Raw genomic sequence first — 25036 nt, 5'->3', positions numbered from 1 at the left:
GATTTTGCTGTAAGGCCTGCAGGCCAGTCCTGTGGAGGAGCTGTCAGGAGCCGATCCTGCTCCGTGCCTTCCTCCAGGCATCTGCCCCGCGGGAAGGGCGGGAGCAGCATTTCCCCTTCGCGAGATCTCACGAGACCGGGAGGTCTCGAGATATCTCTACACAATCCATGGTGTCCCTTGACCTGCTACAGAGGAGTGGATTGCCCCGCTTCCCAGCAGATTTCCCTCGTGAAAATCAATCAGTTGCTGCCGGTAGCGATCTGCTCACGGCTCCTTATCCTATTCAAACGCTCTGAGGAAAAAATCTGCATGCAGTCGGCCCCGGCCCTCCTGTTGGCACGGGAGCCGCTCACTTATGCAGCCATCTTTGGTGGCCCTTAGCCACGCCCGCCCCGATTTGCTGGTATTACCAGCAATTTTTGACAGTGGGGTTCTGGATATTACCAGCAGCCATGAGCTGGAGGTATTTCCGGCCACCCCACCATCAAACTCGGAGTTGGCCATTGCGGTAATGTATCAGTAAACAGACAGCCTTCAAACACAGGGTGGAAAAGAAACTACAGTTCCCAGCGGCCCTAGCTTTTTTACCAATTGGGTGACCAGGTGCACCAGCCCACCTGAGCCTATCCCAGTCTTTGCCGGCCATCAACTGACATTGGCAGCGAGGCCTTTCTCTGCCCCCGACTTCTAGTAAGTAAGTGACTGGTGACCATTTCTTTATATTCTTTGTGATACTGCCCCTGAGTCACTCTGACAGGAGAACACTATGTTGCATCATGGGCTTACCTGTTCCTCTTGATCTGCTACTCACGGCTCAAAGACTGAGGTGGTTAGCCATTGTTAATAAGCATGTAAATATGAAACTCAATACATTTGGTAAATCCAGATGTCACCTGTGACCCCCCCTAGTGATTCGACTATTTCGCTTCTCAGTCAGTATCCTGAAAACCTCTGTCCCTTGTTATATTTTCAGCCAGAGATTCATTTACTTCCACAATCTGGGAATTCGTTAACATCTACCTTCCCTGCCTCTTCTGTGTCACTTGATCAGTCTGAGACCTTGAAAGCGCTTTTTAATTGTCGCCCCCAATTAGCTGTTCCATCTCAAAGTGCCCAATTTCAGTACTCCTCTTTAACTAATTACCTTGAATCCGTCACACCTCAGTATACTTCAAACAGAGCATTAACAATGGCCCTCTTGAACACAAGATCACTTAATATTCATGCCACTAACATGCACAACTACATTACCCAAAGAGACCTTGACATTATGTGCCTCACTGAGACATGAATTCACGATACTAGTGGTCAGTCTATAAACATGGCCGTTCCGGAGGGTTATTGCATCTTCTGTAGCAATTGAGAGTCAGGTCAGGGGGTAGGGGGAGCTTTTTTATTGCAAAACACGATTTGAATATCTTCCCTTCTCCCTGTCACTGTGAGATTATGCACCTCAAGATGACTCCACTAATCAATCTTGTATTAATCGATACTGATTTATCATCCTCCGCATGGGATGCTGGATATCAATGATGAAATCACCCATTTATTGCCTAGTGTCAACGGGCCTAACAGCTGCACCTTATTCTTAGGGGATTTAAACCGTTGGCGTGGCAATGTCCCTGATAAAGAAGCTATTGATCTAGAACAGGCCCTGATTAACATTGACTATCATGTCATGAGCAGTGAGCCCACCAATGCCAAGAACATCATATTCGATTGGGTCATGTCCAAAAACCTCACTGCTCATATTGAGCAAAATTCTCCATGTATTTGGTCCGATCATTACTTAATTGAATTGTCAATTGAACCTCATGTTCTTTCAAGAAAACCTCATAGCCCCATCAAGAAGGTCCTGAGTCGGAACTTTTGTCATCCACTTCGGATTCTGACTCCATGGAATCTTTAACAACTTCTTACTCTTCCACTTTTCAGGAAATGATTGACTGAGTTGCACCTTTTCAATCTAAGCTGGTTAGAGCTAACTCCAGGCATCAAAATTGGTTTACCCCTGAACTTTGCTCCCTTAAGAGAGTTAAACGCACCATTGAATCTAAATGCTTGAAATGTCCAACTAGTGAGAATAAGGTCAGTTGCAATGCTCATGATAAGCATTATAAATTACGAATAATTGAAGCAAAAAATTACTTTTTTAATACTCAAATTGATGAAGCAGTAAACAAACCTGGCAATCTCTTCCAAATGTTCAAACGGTTAGAAAAGCTGAATGCACTAGCTACTTCGATAGTACCCACAGTTTATTATTGTAGTCCAGGCATCATTTGAGGCCACAATTACTAAGGCTAGGGACAAGATCTCTTTTTCACAAACATCCTTGAAGCCTAGTGATAACTCTCTAATAATGTTAGGCGATTCTCTGCACACCAGTCCGCTACACACCAGAACACTGCTCACATTTCCCCAACATCTCCTCCCACGGTTCGAGGCTCAGGTGATTCGGTGAACCCAAAGGACCGGAAACTCTGTACCAGCTATGGTGTACGGGCTCGATTGCAACCCTTTCTGCATTGGCAATTGCCTTGGCGAACGTACAGCAGAAGGGGCGGTGTTACGTCTCCACGTCGATCACGTGATCCAGAGTGGCGTTCCTCACGTGACCTTGGTGGACGTCATGTGACCCAGAGACGTCACATGACCCAGAGACGCACAGTATAAAGATCCGAGAGACAGAACACTCATTGCTTCTCAGCTGTCTTCAGACTCTGTTTGGCGTTACGCATTGCTCCACTGTTGCCTTTGATCACGGAACTCTACCTCGGACTCCTTCGGATACCCCTTGTACCTTTGCTTGGAACTGTTTACCTGTTGCCGGACTTTGGACTACTTCCTGACTTGTCTTTGGATCATCCTTTGGTACTTCACTGAACTCCTACGCCATTTCCCTTCTGGGGATTCAAGTCACACCTTCACTCCTACAGGTGGCTGTTCCTACATCCACGCTATCTTGCGGTCCTACTATTTCAGGGACTGCCGCATCATCTGAGTCTCGAACCTCTACTAGGTTTCCTGGGTTTTCCTAACACCCGATAGGTAAGACCTTTTAGATCCTTGGTTTACTGTATATGTATTGTAGTTGCCTGGTACTTAACCTCGTTCCTTTTTGACAGCAGCATCGGTGTTCCAGAGGTTCCGTGGATCTGGGAAGTCATCTCCCACCTGTGGCCTCAAAGGTCGTACAGCGGGTTTCTTTAGTTCCCCTGTACGTCACTTGGGGACGGAGGTCTCATCGGTCTACACGACACTCAAGTCAGAACAGACTGAGAAGCCATATAGTCGTGTCAGACAATGCAGGGATCCAGGGAAGAACCCATAGCTGCTTTAGTCCAGGCGATTAGAGTATTAAGGGCAGATATGGCCGCCGCGAATACAGTGATCCACCAAAGGTTAGACTCCATACAGAGTGTTCAGCATTCCCTTCCTGCAGACCCTGAGTTCGGAGACGCTAGTTCCTCAACCACACCTCCTCCCTTGACTAATACTACAGTCCCAACTCCGGTGATCCTCCCAACCCCTTCCCCCCTGGCCGCTCCTGAACGTTTTCAAGGTGACCCCAAGAAATTCAGGACCTTCATTAACCAGTGCAAGTTACATTTTTTGTGCAGACCTTTGTCCTTTCCTACTTCCACTGCTAAAGCCGCCTTTGCCCTTTCCCATTTAGCCGGGAGAGCTGCCGCTTGGGCTAATCCTCTGTTGGAGAATAATAACCCAGTCCTTTATGACTTTGATCTGTTGGTTCTAGAAATGTCTCGAGTATTTGATACCCGACACAAGGCACAGTCTAGGGATTTGGAGTTGTTAGAACTAACCCAGGGTAGAAGGACCTTGATAGAATACATCACCTGGTTCAATCAATTAGTAGCTGAAACATCATGGCCAGAAAACAAGCGGGCAGTTGTCTTTTATAGAGGGTTGAGTAACATAATGAAAGACGCTTTAGCAGTGATCCCTTCTATGCCCACTCAGTATCAGGAACTAGTTGATCTTGCACTACAAGTAGATGCACGGCGATCGGAGCGTAGAGCCGAGTTGGGGGTTTCTTCCCATCCTACACTTACCAGTCCTCCTGCTTCCAGTACGGAAGAACCTATGCAAGTGGGAGGTTTACGTAGCCCTATTACAACATCAGAGAGGGAACGTAGAAGGGTGGATAATGCCTGCTTTTATTGTGGCACCACAGGACATTATGTGAAAGAGTGTCCTCGACGTCCCAAGAAGAGTCAGGTTTTTCGGACAGCTCGACCTTAGATCCGGAGAGCAGGTCGAGTGTTCAGTCTCCATCTCCGGGTACCTCTCTTGCCTTTGCTCAGGTTCAACCCGTCTCTGTAAACGCTACTATATGGGCCTCATTACACGGAAGGCGGTAATCCAGGGTGCTATTAGCACCCTGGACCATGCCGGTAAATTACCGGCACCGCCTTGGCGGAAAGGGGATTTACCGCCCCATTCCAAGGTTGGAGGGGCGGTAAATCCCCCTTCCGCCATTGCCCTTCCCCATTCCCATTTCTGCCCCATAGGGCTCTATGGGAATGGGGAAGGCGCTAATTACGGCACCGCAATTTTGCGGTGCCGTAATTAGCTCCGAGGTCCCTTAGCGGGTTGGTTTTTAACGCCTGCAAGAAGCAGGCGTTAATTCCTCCAACCCGCAAAGGGACCTCGTAGTACGGCGGTAAGGGTTAACGGTCACCGTTGCCATTAACGGTGACCGTTAACCCTTACCGCCGTCCGTGTAATGAGGCCCTATGTCCCTCTACAGGCCTTCTTCATGCAGTCACAATCATCATTGATTCAGGCGCCACTGGAAATTACATAGACATTGCGTTAGCCCATACAAACAATCTACCTTTAGTGGTAAAAACCCGACCTGAACCTGTTCAAGCCGTAGATGGTTCTGAGTTAGTGTCTGGTCCTGTTAGACACCAAACTGCACCTCTCTTGTTGACCATACAAGATATTCACACAGAGACCTTAAGTTTTGACTTAATCACCACACCTCAATTCGGTATCATATTAGGGATACCATGGTTACGTGAACACAATCCATTGATTAATTGGCAATCAGGCACTGTGCTCTTCGAATCCGAGATCTGTCAGAATTATTGTCTCCCGACCCATCAAACAACTGATACTCCTTCTCGGGCTTTGGGAGCCTTAGCTCAACTCACGCTGAGTGTTGATGGATCTGAGCTTGTGACTCCACATACAGTTGGGGGGTTGGTGTCTGGGATACCATCGGAGTACAAAGCATTCGAATCAGTGTTTGATCGTGGCTCTGCTGAGGTACTACCTCCGCATAGACCATACGACTGCCCAATCAAATTAATCCCTGATTCCTCTATTCCTTCGGGCAGGATTTATTCTTTATCTCCTTCGGAGGAACTAGCATTGAAAGAGTATGTACAGAACGCCCTTCGTTTAGGACACATCCGCCCCTCTACTTCACCAGCGGCAAGCCCTATATTTTTTGTACCTAAGAAAGAGGGGGATTTACGTCCTTGTGTGGATTATCGACGTCTTAATGCCATCACAAAAAAGGATAGGTATCCAATTCCATTAATCACACCCCTTCTGGACCACTTATCACATGCTTCTGTTTTCACCAAGCTTGATCTGCGCGGCGCATACAATCTAGTACGCGTTCGCGAGGGCGATGAGTGGAAAACTGCTTTCTGTACTCGTTACGGCTTGTATGAATACCTAGTCATGCCCTTTGGTCTGTGTAATGCCCCGGCCACATTCCAACGCTTTATGAATGACACATTCAGGGATATTTTGGATGGTTGTGTACCTGGACGACATCTTGATCTTTTCTCGTAATCTTGATGACCATGTAAAACATGTCCGAGAAGTATTATCCCGTCTCAGAGAACATTCCTTATTTGCCAAACCTGAGAAATGTCAGTTTCATAAAACGTCTGTTGAGTTTCTGGGATTTCACATTACTCCGGGAGCATTATCCATGAACGATTCCGAGGTCAGAGCAGTCTTAGAGTGGCCAGTACCTCAAACACTCAAGTCATTGCAGTCCTTTTTGGGCTTCGCCAACTTCTATAGGCGTTTCATTTCCTCCTTTTCCACAATCGTTGCCCCGCTCACGGCCCTGACCAGCCCTCAGGTACCCTACCGTTGGCAAAGAGAACATCAGGAGGCTTTTGAGGCTTTGAAAAACGCTTTCACTACCGCACCGGTGCTCCAACACCCCAATCCTGATCTTCCATTCATAGTTGAGGCGGATGCCTCTTCTTTTGCTCTCGGTGCGGTATTGTCCCAATCATGTCCTACAACAGGCAAATTACACCCAGTGGCATACCATTCCCGTAGGTTCTCCAGTACTGAGACACACTACACCGTTACGGAGAAGGAACTCCTGGCTGTCATGGACGCCTTTCGTGTTTGGCGCCATCATCTTCTGGGGGCTAAACATCCCATCACTGTATACTCAGATCATCGTAATTTACAGGATCTGGCTTCATTGAAGTGCATTAATAGCAGACAGGTTCGGTGGCATCTTTTCTTTTCCTCTTTTGATTTTCATATTACGCATCGTCCTGGAACTTCACATGGTAAAGCAGACGCCTTGTCACGTTCCCCAGGTGGGGTCCAGTTGCCAACATTCCCCGACACTGTTCTCGGAAAGAGTCATGTAATTTGCCTCTGTACACCCTCATTGTCATTATTAGACTCGATCCGATCCTGGACTAGCATTCATTCTGAACAGTTGCGAGAATGGGACCCCGTGTATTCTGATGGTTTGCCTTTCGTGCATGAACGTCTGTTCCTTCCCACACCCGACACTCGTAATCTGGCCCTTGAGTGGTCTCATGATGCTCCTTTTAATGCCCATCCCGGTCAGGAGCGCACTTTAGATCTTCTCAAGCGCTGGTGTTGGTGGCCCTCTATGAAGCGCGACGTGGAGTGTTATGTCAATTCGTGCCCAGTATGTGCTCAGGCTAAACATCGGAGAGGCCGACCGGTTGGGTTGCTACTTCCGCTTCCGGTACCTCCCAGACCTTGGCATACACTGTCTATGGATTTCGTTACCGACCTCCCCAAGTCACAAGGTTTTGACTCCATCTGGGTAGTGGTGGACACGTTCTCTAAAATGGCTCGTTTTGTTCCTTGTAAGGGTATTCCTTCGGCTCCAGTCTTGGCGGACTTGTTTTTTGAACACGTGTTCATGTTATTTGGACTCCCTTCGGTTATTATATCCGATCGAGGATCACAGTTCACCTCTCGTTTTTGGAGGTCGTTGACTAAATTGTTGGGTATTGATACCAGGTATTCTTCGGCCTATCATCCTGAGACTGATGGGCAGACTGAAAGGACGAATCAATCCATGGAGCAGTATCTTCGCTGCCTTGTATTGCAACTCTACCTCGGACTCCTTCGGATAACCCTTGTACCTTTGCTTGGAACTGTTTACCTGTTGCCGGACTTTGGACTACTTCATGACTTGTCTTTGGATCATCCTTTGGTACTTCACTGAACTCCTACGCCATTTCCCTTCTGGGGATTCAAGTCACGCCTTCACTCCTACAGGTGGCTGTTCCTACATCCACGCTATCTTGCGGTCCTACTATTTCAGGGACTGCCGCATCATCTGAGTCTCGAACCTCTACTAGGTTTCCTGGGTTTTCCTAACACCCGGTAGGTAAGACCTTTTAGATCCTTGGTTTACTGTATATGTATTGTAGTTGCCTGGTACTTAACCTCGTTCCTTTTTGACAGCAGCATCGGTGTTCCAGAGGTTCCGTGGATCTGGGAAGTCATCTCCCACCTGTGGCCTCAAAGGTCGTACAGCGGGTTTCTTTAGTTCCCCTGTACGTCACTTGGGGACGGAGGTCTCATCGGTCTACACGACACTCAAGTCAGAACAAATAACCCCCCACACACCCAAGGTTATCAGGTTGCCTGAGTTTCTGCTTATCTCCAATATGTATTGCTGAAATGTAGAAGTTACTTTCCTCCATGAAACCTACATCATGTGCCGAAAAATATTCTTTGTCCCAAAGTCATTCTGGGACATGGAGCTGCATTTGCCCCTCTGCTTACTCACATAGTTAGTGCCTGCTTTCGTGACAAGTACGTCCCTTCTTCCATCTAGCCTGTGACGCCCCTTCCAAACAAAACAGGTTGCGATTCTAGAGACCGAGCCGATCTTAGACTAATCACAAACTGCAACTTTCTGTTACAAATCTTAGATAAAGATGCCACTCTACAATTTTAATCTTTCGTGGACGTTAACAACATACTACATAGCCAGCAATCTGGTTTCAGCCCAGTACATAGCAATGAAATGGTGCTTGGAGATCTACAGTCTCTCATGCTTGGGATTCTTGAAAAAGGCAGGCCTATTGGTTCTTCTTGACCTTTCAGCGTGCTTTCGATCTGCCCGACCCCAAGTGTCTTTTGAGAACATTAGAGTCTATAGGAAATTGCTCTAAAGAAGCAATGGCTTGGTTCGGGTCCTTTTTATTCCATTGAGTGTCTAGGATACATTTGGGGCGATGCCTTTTCATCTCCTGCTCGTATCCAGTGTGGTGGCCTCAAGGAGCCTGTTTGTCACTAGTATTCTTTAACATCTATACTAGACCCCTCTGTGCCCTCCTTGAGGGTTCTGGTGTATTTTTCACTAATTACGTGGACGATACGCTGTTGGTCTTGGAACTTAGTGGTGACTTCTCTCAGGACTCCTCGAAACTTCTCCAAATATACAACCTGATCGAATCATGGATGTCACAGAATTGGATGTGTTTGATGGAGGAAAGAAAGAGCTCCTGATTTTTGGCTCATCTCAAGCCAGATTGAAATTGAACATCGGATATGAAAGCTTCCTTATTAATGACCGTGTCATCTCAGTCAAGAGTAAGGTCAAAACGTTAGGCATTATTTGTGAATCCTCTCTCAGTGCAGACAAACATATCAACCTGATTACCAGAAATTGTAATTACTATCTCCACCTTTTAAGAACCATTCAGCCTTTTCTAATAGAGGATAGCTGCATTACCATCGCCCATGCCACCATTTTGGCACACCTAGATTATTGTAATGCTCTGTTAGTTGGGGCTAATACCTCCTGCTTAAAGAGATGTCAACTCATTCACGCCCCAGACCTATGGTCGTAACACTTACATACATGGAAGATTAGCATACATAGTAGAGCATAGTGCTATCCATGGATTTATGGATCTTGCGTGAATTATCATGTTTTGAGGCTTTTGCGGAAGGACCAAAAGGATGACTTTGATCCTAGTGTTAGCTGGAGTGCGTTCTAGTGTTTGGCTGCCACCACTGGGAAGCTCCGGCCACCTGCCTTTCTTTGCTTGAATTTAGAGATGGAGAGGAGGTCTGAGTGGACAGCCTTGTAGGTCTGCTGGATTGTGATTTGGTATGGCAGACCATCTTAAGGGTTCTGAGGAATATATTTAATGTCACAGTACAGTTTTAATGTTTTGCCCCTCTGACGCTAATGCTAAGGACTGATCCGGGGTGTGAGAATGTGTGTGTGGGGGTTCCTGCACGCGGTTTTGTCTTTTTTTTACAGTATATGTTTCATTCCATTTTAGCATTCATTGCTGGGCTTACAATGTGTGTGTTATTGTGTGTTTAAGCGTATTTAAGGCTGTAGAAGTTGGTGTATTTATGGAATATTTTCATTTCATAGAATATTTTTATTTTCATTTTGACCTACTGATCCTACTGCACACGCCTGAATAGGGTGCAGTGTTTGTGTGTAGTGTTTGTGTTTATTCTGGAATAATTTTGATTTTTCAGTATTTCTTTCACTTTGTTTTGTTCCCTACTGCTTATGCTTTGTGGTTCTACTGCGTGATTGCTGTGGCAGATCATCTATTGCGTTTTGTGCAATGTATCTCATTTCACATTATATACTTCATATTCTTGTGCCCATGCAACCCTACTGTGCATGACGGTATTGGGTTGCTTGTGATTGTTGGGGGCTGCAAATGTTTTGGTGCATTTTCAGGTATATTTTAATTTGATTTGCCCTCCACACCTACTATTCATATTGGAAATATTGAGAATATGTTTGGGCATTCAAAAGTGACCAACTCAGATCTATTTGGCTGATGGAATTTTTTGAAATGTGGGCAAAAATCTCAAAAGTCGAAGTGGATACTTTTGAGATATTGGGGGGGTCATCATGAGTTAGCCGGTCAGGGAACAATGCTGATAAAACGGCTGGTACTACTGGCTACAGCATTTTTCCCAGACCGGCATACCCCAAGTCTGCCAGTAGGGGAAGTTAGCTGCCGACAGGCCCTACCTGCTCAGAGTTCAAGCCCCTAGCAGCAGAAAATTCACTGAATTACCAGCACCGTTAGCAAATGATGCCAGTGAGTCAGTAGTTTCCATTCCATGGAGTCCTATGGAATGAAAATGGACAGCGGTTGCCAGTGTCTGTAATAACTTGGTAATACTGGGATATCGGGCACCGGTAACGTTAAGGCTAGTCTGCCGGTAACCCACCGGAACCACTCAGACTCGGCGGGTTACCGGCAGACTTGTAATGAGGCCCATTATGTTCTAAATAGAGTTTTTTGAAATGCTGCATTTCAAAAATATATATTTTTCAGTTATTATTTTAGCTGTGATGATGTTGATATGTTATTTATGTAGCGCTTTCGCCAAAGCGGTGTAAAGAGAGCATATTTACATACGATATCACCCAACCGAAGTTGGCACTTATTTATCGACCTCGGAAGGAAGAAAGGATGGCCTTACCAGGATTTGAACCTGCAGATCACACAAAGATTGGAGGAGCAAGTGCTCAATCCGCTGAGCTATCTTACCAGCATGAAAGCATTGGTGAAACATTCCCAAATCTGGCATGAGTGTTCCCATTTGGGTACAACTGTGGCTTGCCACATTTGGTGAACTTTCATAGATGGAAACAAAAGTTGCAGAGGAAATACTGAAGCCTGTGAAGTTCGATGCAACCTAACTATACTACCACATATTGTCCTATTGGTTTTTAATATGAGCTGTGCACGTTTCATGTCATCGGTTTAAAAAGGATGTTCATTTAGCCCTGTGTTTTTAAACTACCTTTTACATAGCTAGTCCTAGCCTGACTCCGCTCCCGACCCCTGCCCCCCCCCAATTGTTCTGGCCACTTAACCCAGAGGTGGGATCCCTGAGTAATGTTTTCCCATTTTTAGCAACTCCCCTTTATAGTCCATGCGCAGGCGAGTCTTCACATGTATCAACGGATATTAAGCCTCCCCTCCAGCCAATCTCGTTTTATCCTGAGAACGTATCCCATTGTTTTAACGACAGGAATTATTACAAAGTCATTTACTGTGGCAATAAGACCCGAGGCGGCGGGCCAATAACGCCCCAGGTAATGCCCCCGGGGCCGTAGTTACAGGCCCGAGCGTAGGGAGGGCCTTAACGAAGCCCCGGGGCATTACCGTGGGCGGTATTGGCCCGCCACCGAGGGTCTTATTGCCATAAGCACCCGGCCCGTTAGACCGGGGTGCTAATGGCATTTTCTTTTCCGTTTTGCTTGTTTCGAAACAGAAAAAGAAAAAGAAAAAAAAAATGAAAAAAATGGCTGCCGGGAAAGGGAAAACGTAGTCCGTTTTCCCTTTCCATGATGGCCATCGGGAGCGGACGCGCTGGGAACACAAGTGTTCCCAGCGCGTTCGCTACCAAGACCAGAAGAAGGTAAGTGGGGTTGGGAGGGCGGAAGGGAGGGGGACGGGGAAGGAAAAAAAAACAAAAAAAAAGTACCGCGGGGGACGATGGAAGCCTCGAGCCGAGTCTCCGCACGGCTGGAGGTTTCCATTGTCCCCCGCCAGAGATCACAGGATAGAAGGTAAGTCGGGTGGGGTGGTAGATGGGAGGAGGGAGGGGAAAAAAAATTCTTGCCTGAGTCCCCGGCGGGGGACGAAGGAAGCCTCCAGCCATGGGGAGGCTCGGAGAGGGGATTGCCCCGATTCGTGCCTCCTCATTGGCTGAGGGGCTGCCACGCCCATTGCTGGGAACAGAGTAGCCGGCACGCACGGCGTAAAAGGGAATACTGTGTGGTATGGCTCGCAAATGAGCCAATCACCACGCAGTATTCCCGTTGCGCCGCGCGTGCCGGGTGCTAATTTGAAGTAATTCCTTCGAAACAACGTATAAAAGTAAGGGGTTAAAAGGGGCGGCGAGGGGGTTTGGGGTAGGGATACTATTATAGGGAAAGGGAGATGGGGGCAAATAAAAATGTGATGAGTTTTTTCGTTGGAATTACTTCGAAGTAATTCCTGTCGTAAAACTACATGGAACCCCTAAGTGCATTGTGGGTTCAGATTTCATGACACTACCAGAACGTTGCGTAATTGTTATGTTTTCGTACTTCCTATAAAGAAGATAAGGTGCAGCGTGCAACATTGAAACGTTGTATTTGGATGCACCATGACCATCTCCGTTCACAGCGTATTTAAACGGATTGGATGGATTTTCTTGTTTTCTTAACAGATGCGATTGTTTTACTGGGATGTCAAGATGGCATCCGCGCAGACGCTCATTCAAATCGCAATTTATATCCAATTAAAATGCTCATTTTACCTAGACCTGAAGCGCATACCTTCCAAAGACACCAAATTTGATTATTTGACAACATAATAACTGGAATGTGACCTTAGCTGCAGGGACGTCATTTCACCAAAATGCCAGGGGTAGCAGAAGTGACATCACACAACCCTTGACCTTTGATGAAATCACAGGAAGTGATGTCATTTGACCCCACCCCGAAGTGATATCACAGGAAGCGATGGAACACAACCTTTCACCCCTTGACAAAACAGGGAGTGACATCACATAGCATTGTTCCTAAGTACACTACGAAAAATATGGTAACGATATCACTAGAATGTGATATACATTTCATACAAGAATTGATCGCCATATTTATCATTAAGATGAGTGTGTATAAACCCATATTACCAAATTACTGTGAATGTAAGCAGACGTCCATGGCCAAATGATAACTATGTGTTATTATATAGCACTTACGCTTAAGTGCTTTATATAGAACAAATATACATACAATATCACCCAACCTGTGTTGGTACTCATTTATCGAAATCAGAAGGATGAAAGGCTGAGTTGAGGTGTTTAAGAACAGACTAAATCAGTGTGCCTGAAATTAACCTTTAATGAGTCTAGCAATTATTGTATAGAATTCCAGAAAGACAAACTATTTGGTAGACCTATTCTTTCTTATTTAGAGTCACTGCTGAAAGTGTTAGACTTGTGGAACCCCTGCTCTTTATTTTGTTTAAGAGGCCTGAACAAGAAAGCCAGCCACTCCAAAAGCAAAGAGCCACATGGCGCTGGCCACAGCGGAGAACCTTGCATTAAAACGTTTAAATAAAAGAAATGTTTTAGGGGTAGCAAGGGAGACCACAGGGGTAGCAAGGGAGACCTCAGGGGTCACAGTTGCGACCCCTGGCGACCCCTAAATGACGTCCCTGCCTGGCGATACTGTGCAATGACACCTTTGTTGGGTTTTGCAGGTCTGGATTGGCTGAAGGTTACAATGGCCTACTTCAGCAGAATGGGGATCACTTTATCCTACGAGATGATTTGCCTGGTCAATGCAGAGCTGTATCCCACCTTCATAAGGTCAGTGTCATGAATCCCTTTCATTGCTGTAACAAAATATTATGTAATTTCAGTTCATTTTCTGCAATGGTCTCCGTTTTATTTTATCTGCAAAAAGGAGGTTGTAGGTGCACAATTCTAAAAGTAGATGGAGAAAAGCAGGACAAGTGGCATATGCCACCATTAAATTGTGAAATAAATCAGTGGTGCAAATGGAAAAAATGTAAAGGGGGATCCCAGAAAGGCTGGGGTAGGGGCAGAGTTCCTAGGGGGCGGAGCTGGCAGTTGGACTCCACTCAAAGGAAATATTCAAAATAATAGTTTAAAAATGGGGCAATTTCTTTAATGCTGTTTCTTTCCAAATTCCACACTGTATATCAATTCCACTTTTAGTCACTTCCATGGCAGTGGTGCACCCAAAATACAGTTGATAATGCAGTGACTTTTTAGTACATTAAGGGATCCATAGACACGCGTTACAGTAGACGGCTATCAGCGTTACTCAGCAGGTTGAGAGACTGTTGCAGAGATTTTTTATATTAAAAACTTGTTGTTAATCTGTTAGGAAAGATTTCATTTATGTGCAGTTTTCCCTCCATTTTTGGATCCCCCCAAACCTTTTGCTTCTGTTTGGCTATCCTACCCTGACATTTTCCAGTGGAGCCCAGCCTTCAGCTGAACTCCCTTTGGCTTCTGCTCACTTGTTATGGGGAAACTGACACGTCCTTCAGACTGTCAGTACTGGGAAACTATGTTTCCCTTAGTCTTTGAATATGTTGCCATTTCTTGGTAACTTTTTTAACAATGCACAATGCGCCTTCCAGTACCATGCACTGGAGTCCCTTTTTGTTTTATGGCCCTAGACACCCTCAGAGGATTTTTGGGTGATTGTACGAGTGTGCCTGGGATGAACTGGTGGCAGCAGTTACTTTTCATAATGTTTTACTTCTTTTTACTGAGTTAAACGTGTTTACCGCATTTGGCTCAAGACTGTGGCCAGGTCTGAAAATGGAAGAGCCACAAAATCTTTTGTTCTATCCCATGGCCATTTTGTCCCTTGCCTTCACCCACATTGAGTAACCTGGGTTTTTCTTATTTGGGCATGAAGCCTCCCGCGAACACCGATCTCTTTCCCTGGCTTCTTCCTGTCACGTATGTGTTCCCAGGAAGAGGGCTGGGACTGTATAGTCCCAATTGACACTACTGGTGGCAGGATGTCTGGAGTGCCTGAATGACTGAGACTACCGTGGGCCGTGATTGGTCCACATAAGGGATGCCTGCAAGAGAGCAGATCTTCTATTGGGAGTCCTTGATGTTGGCACAAAGCTTATCTTGGATAACAGAAGGGGCTCTGCAGCCATTCCAGGTCGATCACCTGTGTTCTCACTGAACTACAGAAGGAGCCAAGTCTCCTACATGAAGAAACAGACTTGTGAAACCGCCAGAGACACTTTGGAAGGTTTTGGCACTCTTCACCCTCTGCTGTCCCATCAGACCCCTGCTTTCTTCTTCGATCAAGAAGGCCTGCCAAGGTGCTTCAACCCTTTGGAGTAGTGGGAACAACTACTTGCGGCGACCCCTGCATACCCACCGAACGAGCTGCTTCAGAAGTGTCCCTGAGCCATCCAGTGAACTGTCAAATAGGTCCTGCAAATGTGCGAATGACTGCTGGGGAAAGGAGCACAGAGCAGATTAGGTGGGGGCTCAGTAGAGCATTGTCAGGGCTGAAGAAGGAAGGACATCCAGGGAGACATCGGATGCTGGATCTAAGACCCAGCAAGAGCTGGCCCATTGACCAACGCTGTAAATAATAACACAGCACTTAGAACAAGGAAGAATACAACATGAAGCACTATATAAGATGTGATATTAGCATTATTATTAGTAGCACACGCACACACACTATGCAGCAGTAACAGCCAAACGGATGTATCAGCTAGAGAGCAGCATCTGCATTGTACAAACTTTGCACATGTGCAGTGCAATTGTCTACTTACACTTGCACATTTCCTTGGTGCATACATATGCTTTGCTTCAATGTATTTTTTTGTTCTATGACAAATGCCTGGAAAATTGCACTGCACTGGTACAAAAGTCTCCCAAAAATGAGCCCAGTTTTATACAGAGGTTATCAAAGAAAGAAAGGAGGAAAGTGAGCTTAAAAAACAAAGTGTCTTATTGTATCATTAGATTGTCCCTGTTGCTGCTAAGCCAGGTTATGCTCAATGGCTCTGCAATCCGAGGAAATGGACAATTCTTCTCTGTTTTAGAATCAATCTATTTCAGGTAGATACTGTCCGCTCCTCGGTGGGACCTGTTATTGATTTCAAATGCAGTGGCCTCTGGTTTAATGCTAACAATCAGTATCCAGTAAAATGGTGTGTTTACAAGCTAAATTAGCGTGGGGGCCTCTCTATTTTGTTTAAGGTCTAATGCTAACAATCTCTAGCATTTTGTTTTTTCCACTTAGAGGATGTACAGGTATTTTGCTGAGCAGAAACCACAAGTTGCATACACATACATATGACTTGCTTGATGATGCTAAATGCAACTAATGTGGGCGGCCATGTAAATCAAAATGGAGGTCACAAGCACATTGAAGAGAATGGGAGATGCTGAAAGGATTCCAGAATATGGAGAGAGGCAGACGTGCTGATTTTGCAAAGATGCACAGACCCTGTTTCCAGTGCAGTCACAGTGCACAGCCTTGCCAAGGACACTGAAAGGGAAAGGTTTCATATAAGCAGATGATATGCATGAGTAAAAAGCCAAAAATCCTCATAAATACAGGCAGGAGAAGGTCAAATTTGTGGTCCCTTCACACGTGATCGAGACCTGAGCAACAAAGCCTGCTCATTTGAGCCAGCCAGGGTCAGTTGTTCACATCCAACCGAAAGCAGGGTGATACAAAAGAAATACCAGGTTCAAATCCTACATCTTCTGTCTCCAAGCCTAGAGGATTTGAGATGGTAACTTAACGGGAACATGCAGCACCTTCGGGGTCGTTCTCACTACCTTGAATAGTTGCACTTGGCTGGTGAATTTCCACAGCACCAAGGATGAGAAGGCACTCACTGACCAATCCTTTCTCACCTTTCAAGTTACGCTCATACTATGGAGTATTGCCCAATTGCAGCACACTCACCAGAGATATTGTAGTTGAAACATTTAAAGGGTGGTCGCAGGAGAAGCCACCAAATGTCTGTCCAATCCCTGAACAAATAGCCTATAAATCATATGCATAGTTGACCTTACTGACCAATCCCGCTCCATGTTATGTTTTTTTATGTAAACATTGTTTTGTGACGTCAAACGGTAACACAAATAGCTGAAAAGCTTCAGATCGTTGGAAGAAGTCATGGCGAATTGCTGCATTGTCCTGAAAATCAGAGGTCCAAAAACCATACAGCCCTCTACCTGGTATTTGCCAATAAAGAGACAACGCAGAGTGGATTGTGGTATGCTAAATGCAAGGTAACCCAGCTTTATTGGAAGTAAGCAGCTGGGGAGAACACAAGATCAACAGCAAAGCTCTCTTTAACAAATTCCTCACCGTTTTGAACAGCAAACACAGTTCATATAATGTAGATGCGTCACTCTGATATCATCATAATCACTGTGCTACTGTGAAAACCTATCTCTACTGCTCATTGGTCCTAATTGCTAAGCTACATATAGTATCTATATGTCCACCCTACTTATTGGGTAACTATCGTGGTTCCACCCATAAAACATCCCATAAAAATGTATGACCTCATCATGCTTGAATGTTATTGGTAAGTTCTAAATTACTTCTGCCATCTGTCAACTCCTTGAAGACTTTGACCTTGACGTCCTCGCTCTCAATGAGATGTGGTTCAATGCCAGCTCTGTCACTGCTTTTGACACTCTTCTTCCAGAGGGCTACAAGATCCTCTCCAAGCCCAGGGCCAACCGGTCTGGAAGTGGAGTGGCCCTTGTCTTCCCTTCTGGGTTCCTGCTTCTATCATACCCACTCAATCCTACTCTTCCTTTGAATGCCTTGTCTGCAAGCTGTGCGTATCTCCTACCCTCTCGCTCACTCTCACCACCATCTACAGGGCCCCTGGCCTGGTCTCCCTCTTCCTTTTGGAGTGGACTGACCTTCTCTTAACCAATCATAACCTTCTCTCCTGACCTCTACCTCCAAGCTTTTCCTCCTCTGAGACTTTAGTTTTCATCTTGACTCTCCTGATGCGGCCACTTTACTCTTCCACAACCTGTGTGACTCTCTTTCCCTCACCATTCTTCCTTCTGGCCAGACCCACTCAGTTGGGCACACCTTGGATGCGCTCATCTCAGCGGACATTTCTTTCTCTAACCCTCAGATTACACTTCTCTCTTGGTCTGACCATGCTCTCCTCTCCTCTCATCTGGCGCTCTAGTGTTCCCCAGCTAAGCCTGTGTCCGCACTGCCAGCCTCCTTCTCTGTCATTTGACAAATTAAGCGAGTGTCAGTAGCTGCTTCTGCCACCTCTTTCATTCCCCCTCCTAACCCGACTATTGACTCTCACACTGACTCAGCCCTTGCTAACCTTCACCTCTCCATCTCCAACACCCTTGACACCTTTGCCCCTGCCATGAGGATCTGCAAGAAGCATGCCTCCAAGTGCAATAGTTGGTATGATTCTGACCTAGACTCGCTGAAACACATATGCAGAGTTGCAGAACAGAAGTGGTTGGCTTCTATCTAGCACACCCTCTGACAACCTGGCCTGTTGTCTGCTCCAAAGGCAATACAGACTCTCCATCCGCTCCAAGAAGCGGGCCCATATCCAAGATTGCATCTCTGGGGCCACCAACAACACGGCTGACCTTTTCAAAATCTGTAAGGAACTGTAAGGAATCTGTAAGGAACTTGCCAATCCTACTGCAGTCTCCACTTCTCCTCTTCCTTCCCAGTTCCACTGCAAAGATTTGGCCTCTCACTTCACAACCAAAACTCAGGACATCCTGTCCTCACTCTCCTCTATCCCCCTTCCTCCTCCACTTGCTTGCAGGCCTCCCTTTGCCCCCCTCTCTCCTTCCCTCCTCTCTTCCAGCACCGGATGAGGTCACCAAGACAGTCTGCTCTATGAAAGTCTCCTCCAAACAGGTGCTTCCCTGATCCTCTAGAACTATCAAGGACAACATTGCCTCTCTAACTCCCTCCTTGGCTGAGTTCAGCAACCATTCCTTTGCCACTGGCTCCTTCCCACTACCTTTCAAGCACTCCCTTGTGCACCCCCTCCTAAAAAAGCTGTCTGCTGACCCTTCCTGCCCGGCTAACTACCACCCTATCTCCACTACCCCTTTCTTGGGCAAGCTCTTGGAGAAGTTGGTCATCTCCCAACTAATCCATCACACTGAATCTGTTGGCTGTCTCCACGAACACTGGTCTGGCTTCAGAGCTGCCAGAGGCACAGAAACTGCTCTTGGGAACACCCATGAAGACTTGCTCTCAAATCGCGGCTCAAATTCTTCCTCTGTCCTCATCCTCTGTCCTCCTCCTCCTTGATCTTTCCTCTACCTTCGACACAATCAATCATGCCACCCTCATAAATTGGCTCTGTGATATCCTCAGCATCACAGACATGGCACTTGATTGGTTGACCTCTTTCCTTTCTGATCGACCTTCCCAGTTTCAACTGGGTCCTTTTTTCTCCTCCACCTCACTCTCTACATGGGGCGTTCCTCGGGGCTCTATCCGCTTGACGTGGCTTTTCAACATCTACCATGCCCCTCTTGCCCACTTGATCTCCACCTTCTGTCCTCATTTCCAGTGTTATGCTGATGACATACAGCTCTCCTTTCAGCTTCCCTCCTCTCCTTCCTCTCTCATTCCCGATTGTCTGACTGCTATTCAGGCATGGTGTGCTGCTAACGATCTGTGCCTTAATGCCAGTAAGACCGAGATCCTCCTTATTGGGTCTCCCACCCACTGCTCCCCTCCCACTCTCTGGCCGCCCTCCTTGCCCCACCCTCATGTGAGGTAAAACCCTGGCAACTTTCAGCTTCACCTCCTCAGTGGCATTCTCTCTTTCCTCACCTTCCTCCAGAAACTATGTCTCCAGAGCTCTGGTCCTCTCCAGGCGGAACTATAGCAACAGCCTCTTCCTACTACATACCTCTTTCCTCCCTCCGCCTACAGTGATTTTGCACTGTATAAATAAATCCTGGGGGAAAATCCCCTAGGTCCCTCTTGAAAATTACAGGGAGTGTGAACAATTTATTTTGAGCTCTTCTTTTGCTACTGGAATTTGATGTGGCCAGTGCCATTGATTAGTACCATGTAAGGCTCTAAAGCTGTGATGGAAAAAGCATAGCTCTCAGGTTCATAAGGTCAATAAAATAAGCGCTCATATTTCTTATTCATATTGATTTTATTTAACAAATATGAAAGCCTCTCCTAACCCCCAAGCATTGAAAAAAAAACACTTCTACATTGATTATACAAACTAAAAATTAAAACACCCAGCAAAAATGCACTCAAAACAAAATAAAGCACTGGGCCAATAGAGGGGAATGGGGGCAGGACCTGGATATGGACCTTTAGGTAGTGGGAAAGGTAAGCAATGTGTCTTCACTAATCTAAGGAAGGAGAGGGAAATGGAGGCACATTTAATATTCTGTAGAAATTTAGAGATCTCCACCAAATTGTTCACCCTTGGAGTCTAATTTACTGATAGATCGGATTACCACCAACGTCACCTCCACAAAACACCAATTAATAGTATCTTTTGCAACCCCGACCTGGGCAAGCTTAAGAGTAAGTAGGAAACAGATTGGGGCCCCATAGAACCGGAGGAATGGATAGAGACCCTAATTTGCCCAAGGGAGGTGGCAATCTCTGCTCGATTCTGATTGGTTCGGCTAAAGATTCTACACCCGGCATACTATTCGCATACGCTGCTTTTTAGATGCAGATGGGCCGTACATCTGCGATGTCTGCAATGCAATGTCTCAGATGGAACACTCTTCCATACTATGTGGGAGTGCCCAAGGATTGGATGCTTGTGGTCTAAATCCCTTGACAAGCTAGCAGGGATTTTGGGGGTAGATTATACCACATGAGCCTAAATTGCTGTTATTGGAAATTTGGGGTGACACCTTTGGTCTGTTTGAAAACGTATTTTTGTCTACAGCGATTATCCTTCTAAAGCGCAACACCGCAATGCTATGGGGAAAACCCAAAAGCCCTATGGGTCTCAGATATGGATGTCTGTACGTCATTAGAAAAAAAGAGCATATAATGCTCTGGGATGCCCAAAGAAGTTTCTGAAAATATGGGGCAAATGGGAGGAGGCGAACCAAACTCTCACATGCAGGAATGGAAGGTTGGACAGGGGTTCATGATCGACTCTTGATCTATACAGGTCTGGATGCCGGTCTTTTAAGTGCTCTTTTGTTGTACGTTTTAAAATAATAAAATGTGTTATAAAAAAAGAAAAAGCCCGTTTGGAAAGAGAGGTGAGCCTAAAATTAGGAATATCCAATGTATTGCCCCTTTTACTGTGGCTGGTCCTGCGTCCACCCCAATCTGAAGTTTCTATGTTAAATAACCTGAATATGACAGGGTCAATACTTTAAAAGTGAAACAAGCAAGCTTAAATGGAAGTGTTGGAGTGATTTGGTCAAACATTTTTCACACCAGCAAATGGACTGCAGGATGGACTTTAAAAGCAGGAAATCCCATAAAGATAGCACCGATGCCATCCAGCTCAAATAATACAAGAGCCTGAACAAGAGGGGAAATCAGAGGAGGGGATTTATAGTTTAATCTGTCCAAGTAAGGTAAATTGAAATCACCAATTATGAGCTAATGTAGATACTTGGGAAAATAAGGTTCAGAAATGAATGTAGGGTAAAACCAAAGAACTGTGCTTCTGGAACCAAGCAGGGAGCAAGACAAATGATGATGGTGACGGTAGCCAAGAGAATGCAGGGGGCATATAAAAGTAAATGCATTTTTGAGGGATTGTGTTAGAGTGAGTGAAGGGACATCCAATCTTCTATGGCACAGACAAAGTCTGTCAGGTGAAAAACAGCCAGGCATGGCATTCTTAAACTTAACTCAGTGTTGCCAGCAGACTGTGATAGAGACATCAGCTTCCAAGCCCTAGACAGCCCAACACTACATTGTAGATGTTAAAAACATCGGCTAATACCTTGTGGTTCCCATCCAAACGAGTTGGGACCATGTTTAAGGCCACAGAGAGGTCTAAGATCATTAAAAGGCAGACACCCTGATCCAGTTTGGCCAAGACATCATCCATCACCGGAAGAGCCACTAAAACAGTCTTACAGCTGGGATGAATGCCAAATTTGGTAAGGTCAAGGGAGTTTGTGATCGGAAAGGTAATCAATCAGTAGAAAGTTGACTTATCTCTTCAGAAACGTATCTTGTGGCACTCAGTCAGCTGTGACTACACTGCAATTGGGCTGAGATTTACAGTGGCTCAAAATAGGGGGAGGGCTATGGGTTGTGTGCTCTTGGACCTAGAGTACTAGTTGTGATTGTGTAGGTCTAAAGCCTTTGCTTGGCATGATTTTGGAGTGGTTAGCTTCCTCTGGTAATAAAATAGCTGCAACCACCTGTGTGGTATGGTCTGTGAATTGTCTGCTCTTCATCAACCAAGCCAACATGGGAACCTAGCCAAATATGTTACACCCACACACAAAGTTTCCTCTCTCAGCAGATGAATGAGCTGATGCATGCTCTGGTTGTTTGCTTACTTTTGCCCAAAGCAATGGCAGAGGTTAAGATCAATTCTAAACCTTCCAGCCATCACCTCTTCTGTTTTGCTGTAGTCACCCCGAGTGGGACGGGTATGCCCAGACGTGGGTCCATTGCCTGCTGGGCCTAGAGACTCACCTCCAGCCATCACCTCTTTTTTGTTTTGCTTCTTTTGCAAAGCAGCATCTGACATAAAAGACCTAACATCAGGGTCACCCAATGATTCAGAGAAAAGCTGTATTGGCGAGTGACTGGGTAATGAAGGTGTATGAATGTGTGTGTGCATTATAGGCTGGAGCCCATTAGAGCATGGACATGTTCTTATAGCAACATAGCACGTTTGATTGGAATTTTTTTGGTAAAGCCAACTTGGTGGATTTTACTACTTGGAGGAGGAGTTAGGGTGGGACGTAGGCTAATACAATGGGCAGGTAGCCTGGGCAGTTCTTTTTTTTAACCTTATTTATTGAAGATTCATGTCTCAAACCATCCTGCATTATAATAATACAAAAGAAAAAAGAAACATAAACAAAGAGAGAATAAATTGCCACCAGAGAGACAGCAGGGAAATCCATAAACTATTGGAGACTGGCCTTGCTCATTCGCAGCCCGGTAGCACAGAATTAACAGTTCTGCATACCATACAACCTAGCCAGTTACTTGCAGTGCAGGCCTTGCCTCTACCGGTTTCAACTCAGAACGTTGAGCCAACAAGTAGGTCACAAAAGGACACCAAATGTTCTTGGGTTTATTCCGCTGCCTGCATAGGGAACCATATTCTTTGTATGTGTCGCTAAGTCAGACCAAGACCTCAAGCTAAGACTGTATGACTGGGGGTGCGGGGTCGAGCAGGTCCATCGCAGCAGGATACATCTCTGTGCGGCTATCATCCTTGTTGTTAGCGATTTCCAACAGTGTTTCTGTGCTCTCAGGAGCCAGCAAAACATTCAACATAACAATTCACAGGGTACTTCTTGGCCAAGCATACTTGAGACTGCCTCCACCACCCCTCCCAGAATTCCCGCAGCTTAGGGCACAACCACAGCAAATGAAGAAAATCGGCCGACTCAGCATTGCATCTCGGGCATCTATCCATCTTAGTGCAATTAAACAAATGAAGGTGAGCTGGAGCAAGGTATGCCCTATGTAGGGTCATATATTGAATCAACTGTAGCCTTGTGCTGAACGCACCACTGTGTGTACGTTCACAGAGCATCGAACACTGTTTGTCTGTGAAAGCAGCCCCGGCATCCTCCTCCCAGCGTGGTCTACACTTCAGGACCCAGCGGGGGGAATCTTGCTGAACAAGCTCATACAGCGTAGAGACCACCCGCCTTGTGGAGGGAGACCCAAGTAGGTATTGCATTAAGAGAAGTATGAGAGGCATATCAGGAAACACTGGGGACCACTCTCTAAAGATGGCCCGAATTCTGAAATACTGCAGTCTACGGGGGAACCCTTCGCCCATCCTGACAGTGAACTTTTCCTGGGAGACATATACCCCATTGGGATATAAATCAGCCATGTATTCTATCCCTGCGCCCCTCCACTCTTGAACCAAAGCTTTATCACATGTCAGTGGTAGGCACTCAATATTTCATAGCTGAAGGCCCGGTTCAAAAGGGATATCAACATGCAATTGCCCCAAAATCCTATTCCATGCATGCAATGTGCACTCTACCGGGTCAAATTTACATTTGTCCAACACTCTCCGCGACACCAGAACCCCTTGTAGTGTGAAAGGTGCACCAAGCATTTTTCTACATGTACATGAGGGTAATAGGGGTCCCCCGGCATCCAAAACGACATGAAGTGCAACTGCATCGCCAAAAAGTACAACTCCATGTTTGGTGCGCCAGGGGAGGACCAAAGTGTCCCAGCTGATCTGAGGCTCCCGAGGATACCATGCCAGCTTAACTAACAGGGCCTTCAGCTGAGCGAAGAAACTCTGCCTCGGCCACACAGGGATGTTTTGGAAGATATGGATCAGCTTGGGGACCACAACCATTTTACATACCGCAATCCAGTCCAATAGCGATAGAGGGAGTCTGCACCATCCTTCCACTCTCGTCCTTAGAGTACGTCACTGAAGTCTGTTCCCACCTAGACCCACCAATATCAAGGGGCTTAACAGTACAATCATTTCGCGGAAACAGGATTGACTTTGACCAGTTTATTCTAAGCCCCGAAAACCGACCAAACTCCCCTACCTTCTGCGGCAACGGGTGCAAATGAACTGCCGGGTCCTTAAAATACAAAATCGGCTCATCCGCATATAAGGACACTAATTCTCTGGCACCACCCATCGGCAGGCCCCTCGTAAGGTGAAGCCTCTGCAGTCGGGCTGCCAGCGGCACAATCGCGATTACAAAAAGTGGCAACAGCGGACATCCCTGTCTGGTCCCACGGCCCAGGTCAAAAGGCTTTGCACCGCTTTCTGCCCAGATCAATCCGAGATGTCGCTCCTGTGTACAGCAGACACACCGCCTTCAAGTAGTATTCCGGGATACACACCTTCGGCAATTCCTCAAATAAGTAACTCCATTCAACTGAGTTGAATGCTTTCTCCATGTCAAGCAGTGCTGCCACTGGCTGCACCTTAGGGTCGGTCTGAGCTAGTATATACAATGAGCCTACGCAGGTTTAACGAGGTCGACCTCCTATGGATAAAAT

General features: G+C 46.1%; 1 protein-coding gene across 3 annotated transcripts in view; it reads left to right on the top strand.

The window, feature by feature from the left end:
- The window catches only part of LOC138453708 (solute carrier family 22 member 2-like), a 442975-nt gene that overhangs the window by 342841 nt on the left and 75098 nt on the right, over positions 1–25036 (top strand). For all 3 annotated transcript variants that reach the window (XM_069606817.1, XM_069606816.1, XM_069606815.1), the window contains one exon: positions 13542–13650. In XM_069606817.1, the coding sequence (XP_069462918.1) occupies positions 13542–13650 (109 nt within the window). The remainder of the gene's footprint in view (positions 1–13541; positions 13651–25036) is intronic.

The sequence above is a fragment of the Ambystoma mexicanum genome, chromosome 4p (assembly GCF_040938575.1).
Source record: "Ambystoma mexicanum isolate Mex_15411 chromosome 4p, UKY_AmexF1_1, whole genome shotgun sequence".
Taxonomy (NCBI): Eukaryota; Metazoa; Chordata; class Amphibia; order Caudata; family Ambystomatidae; genus Ambystoma; species Ambystoma mexicanum.
Note: the sequence above shows the minus strand (reverse complement) of the source record. Positions and strands in the feature narration are given on the sequence as shown.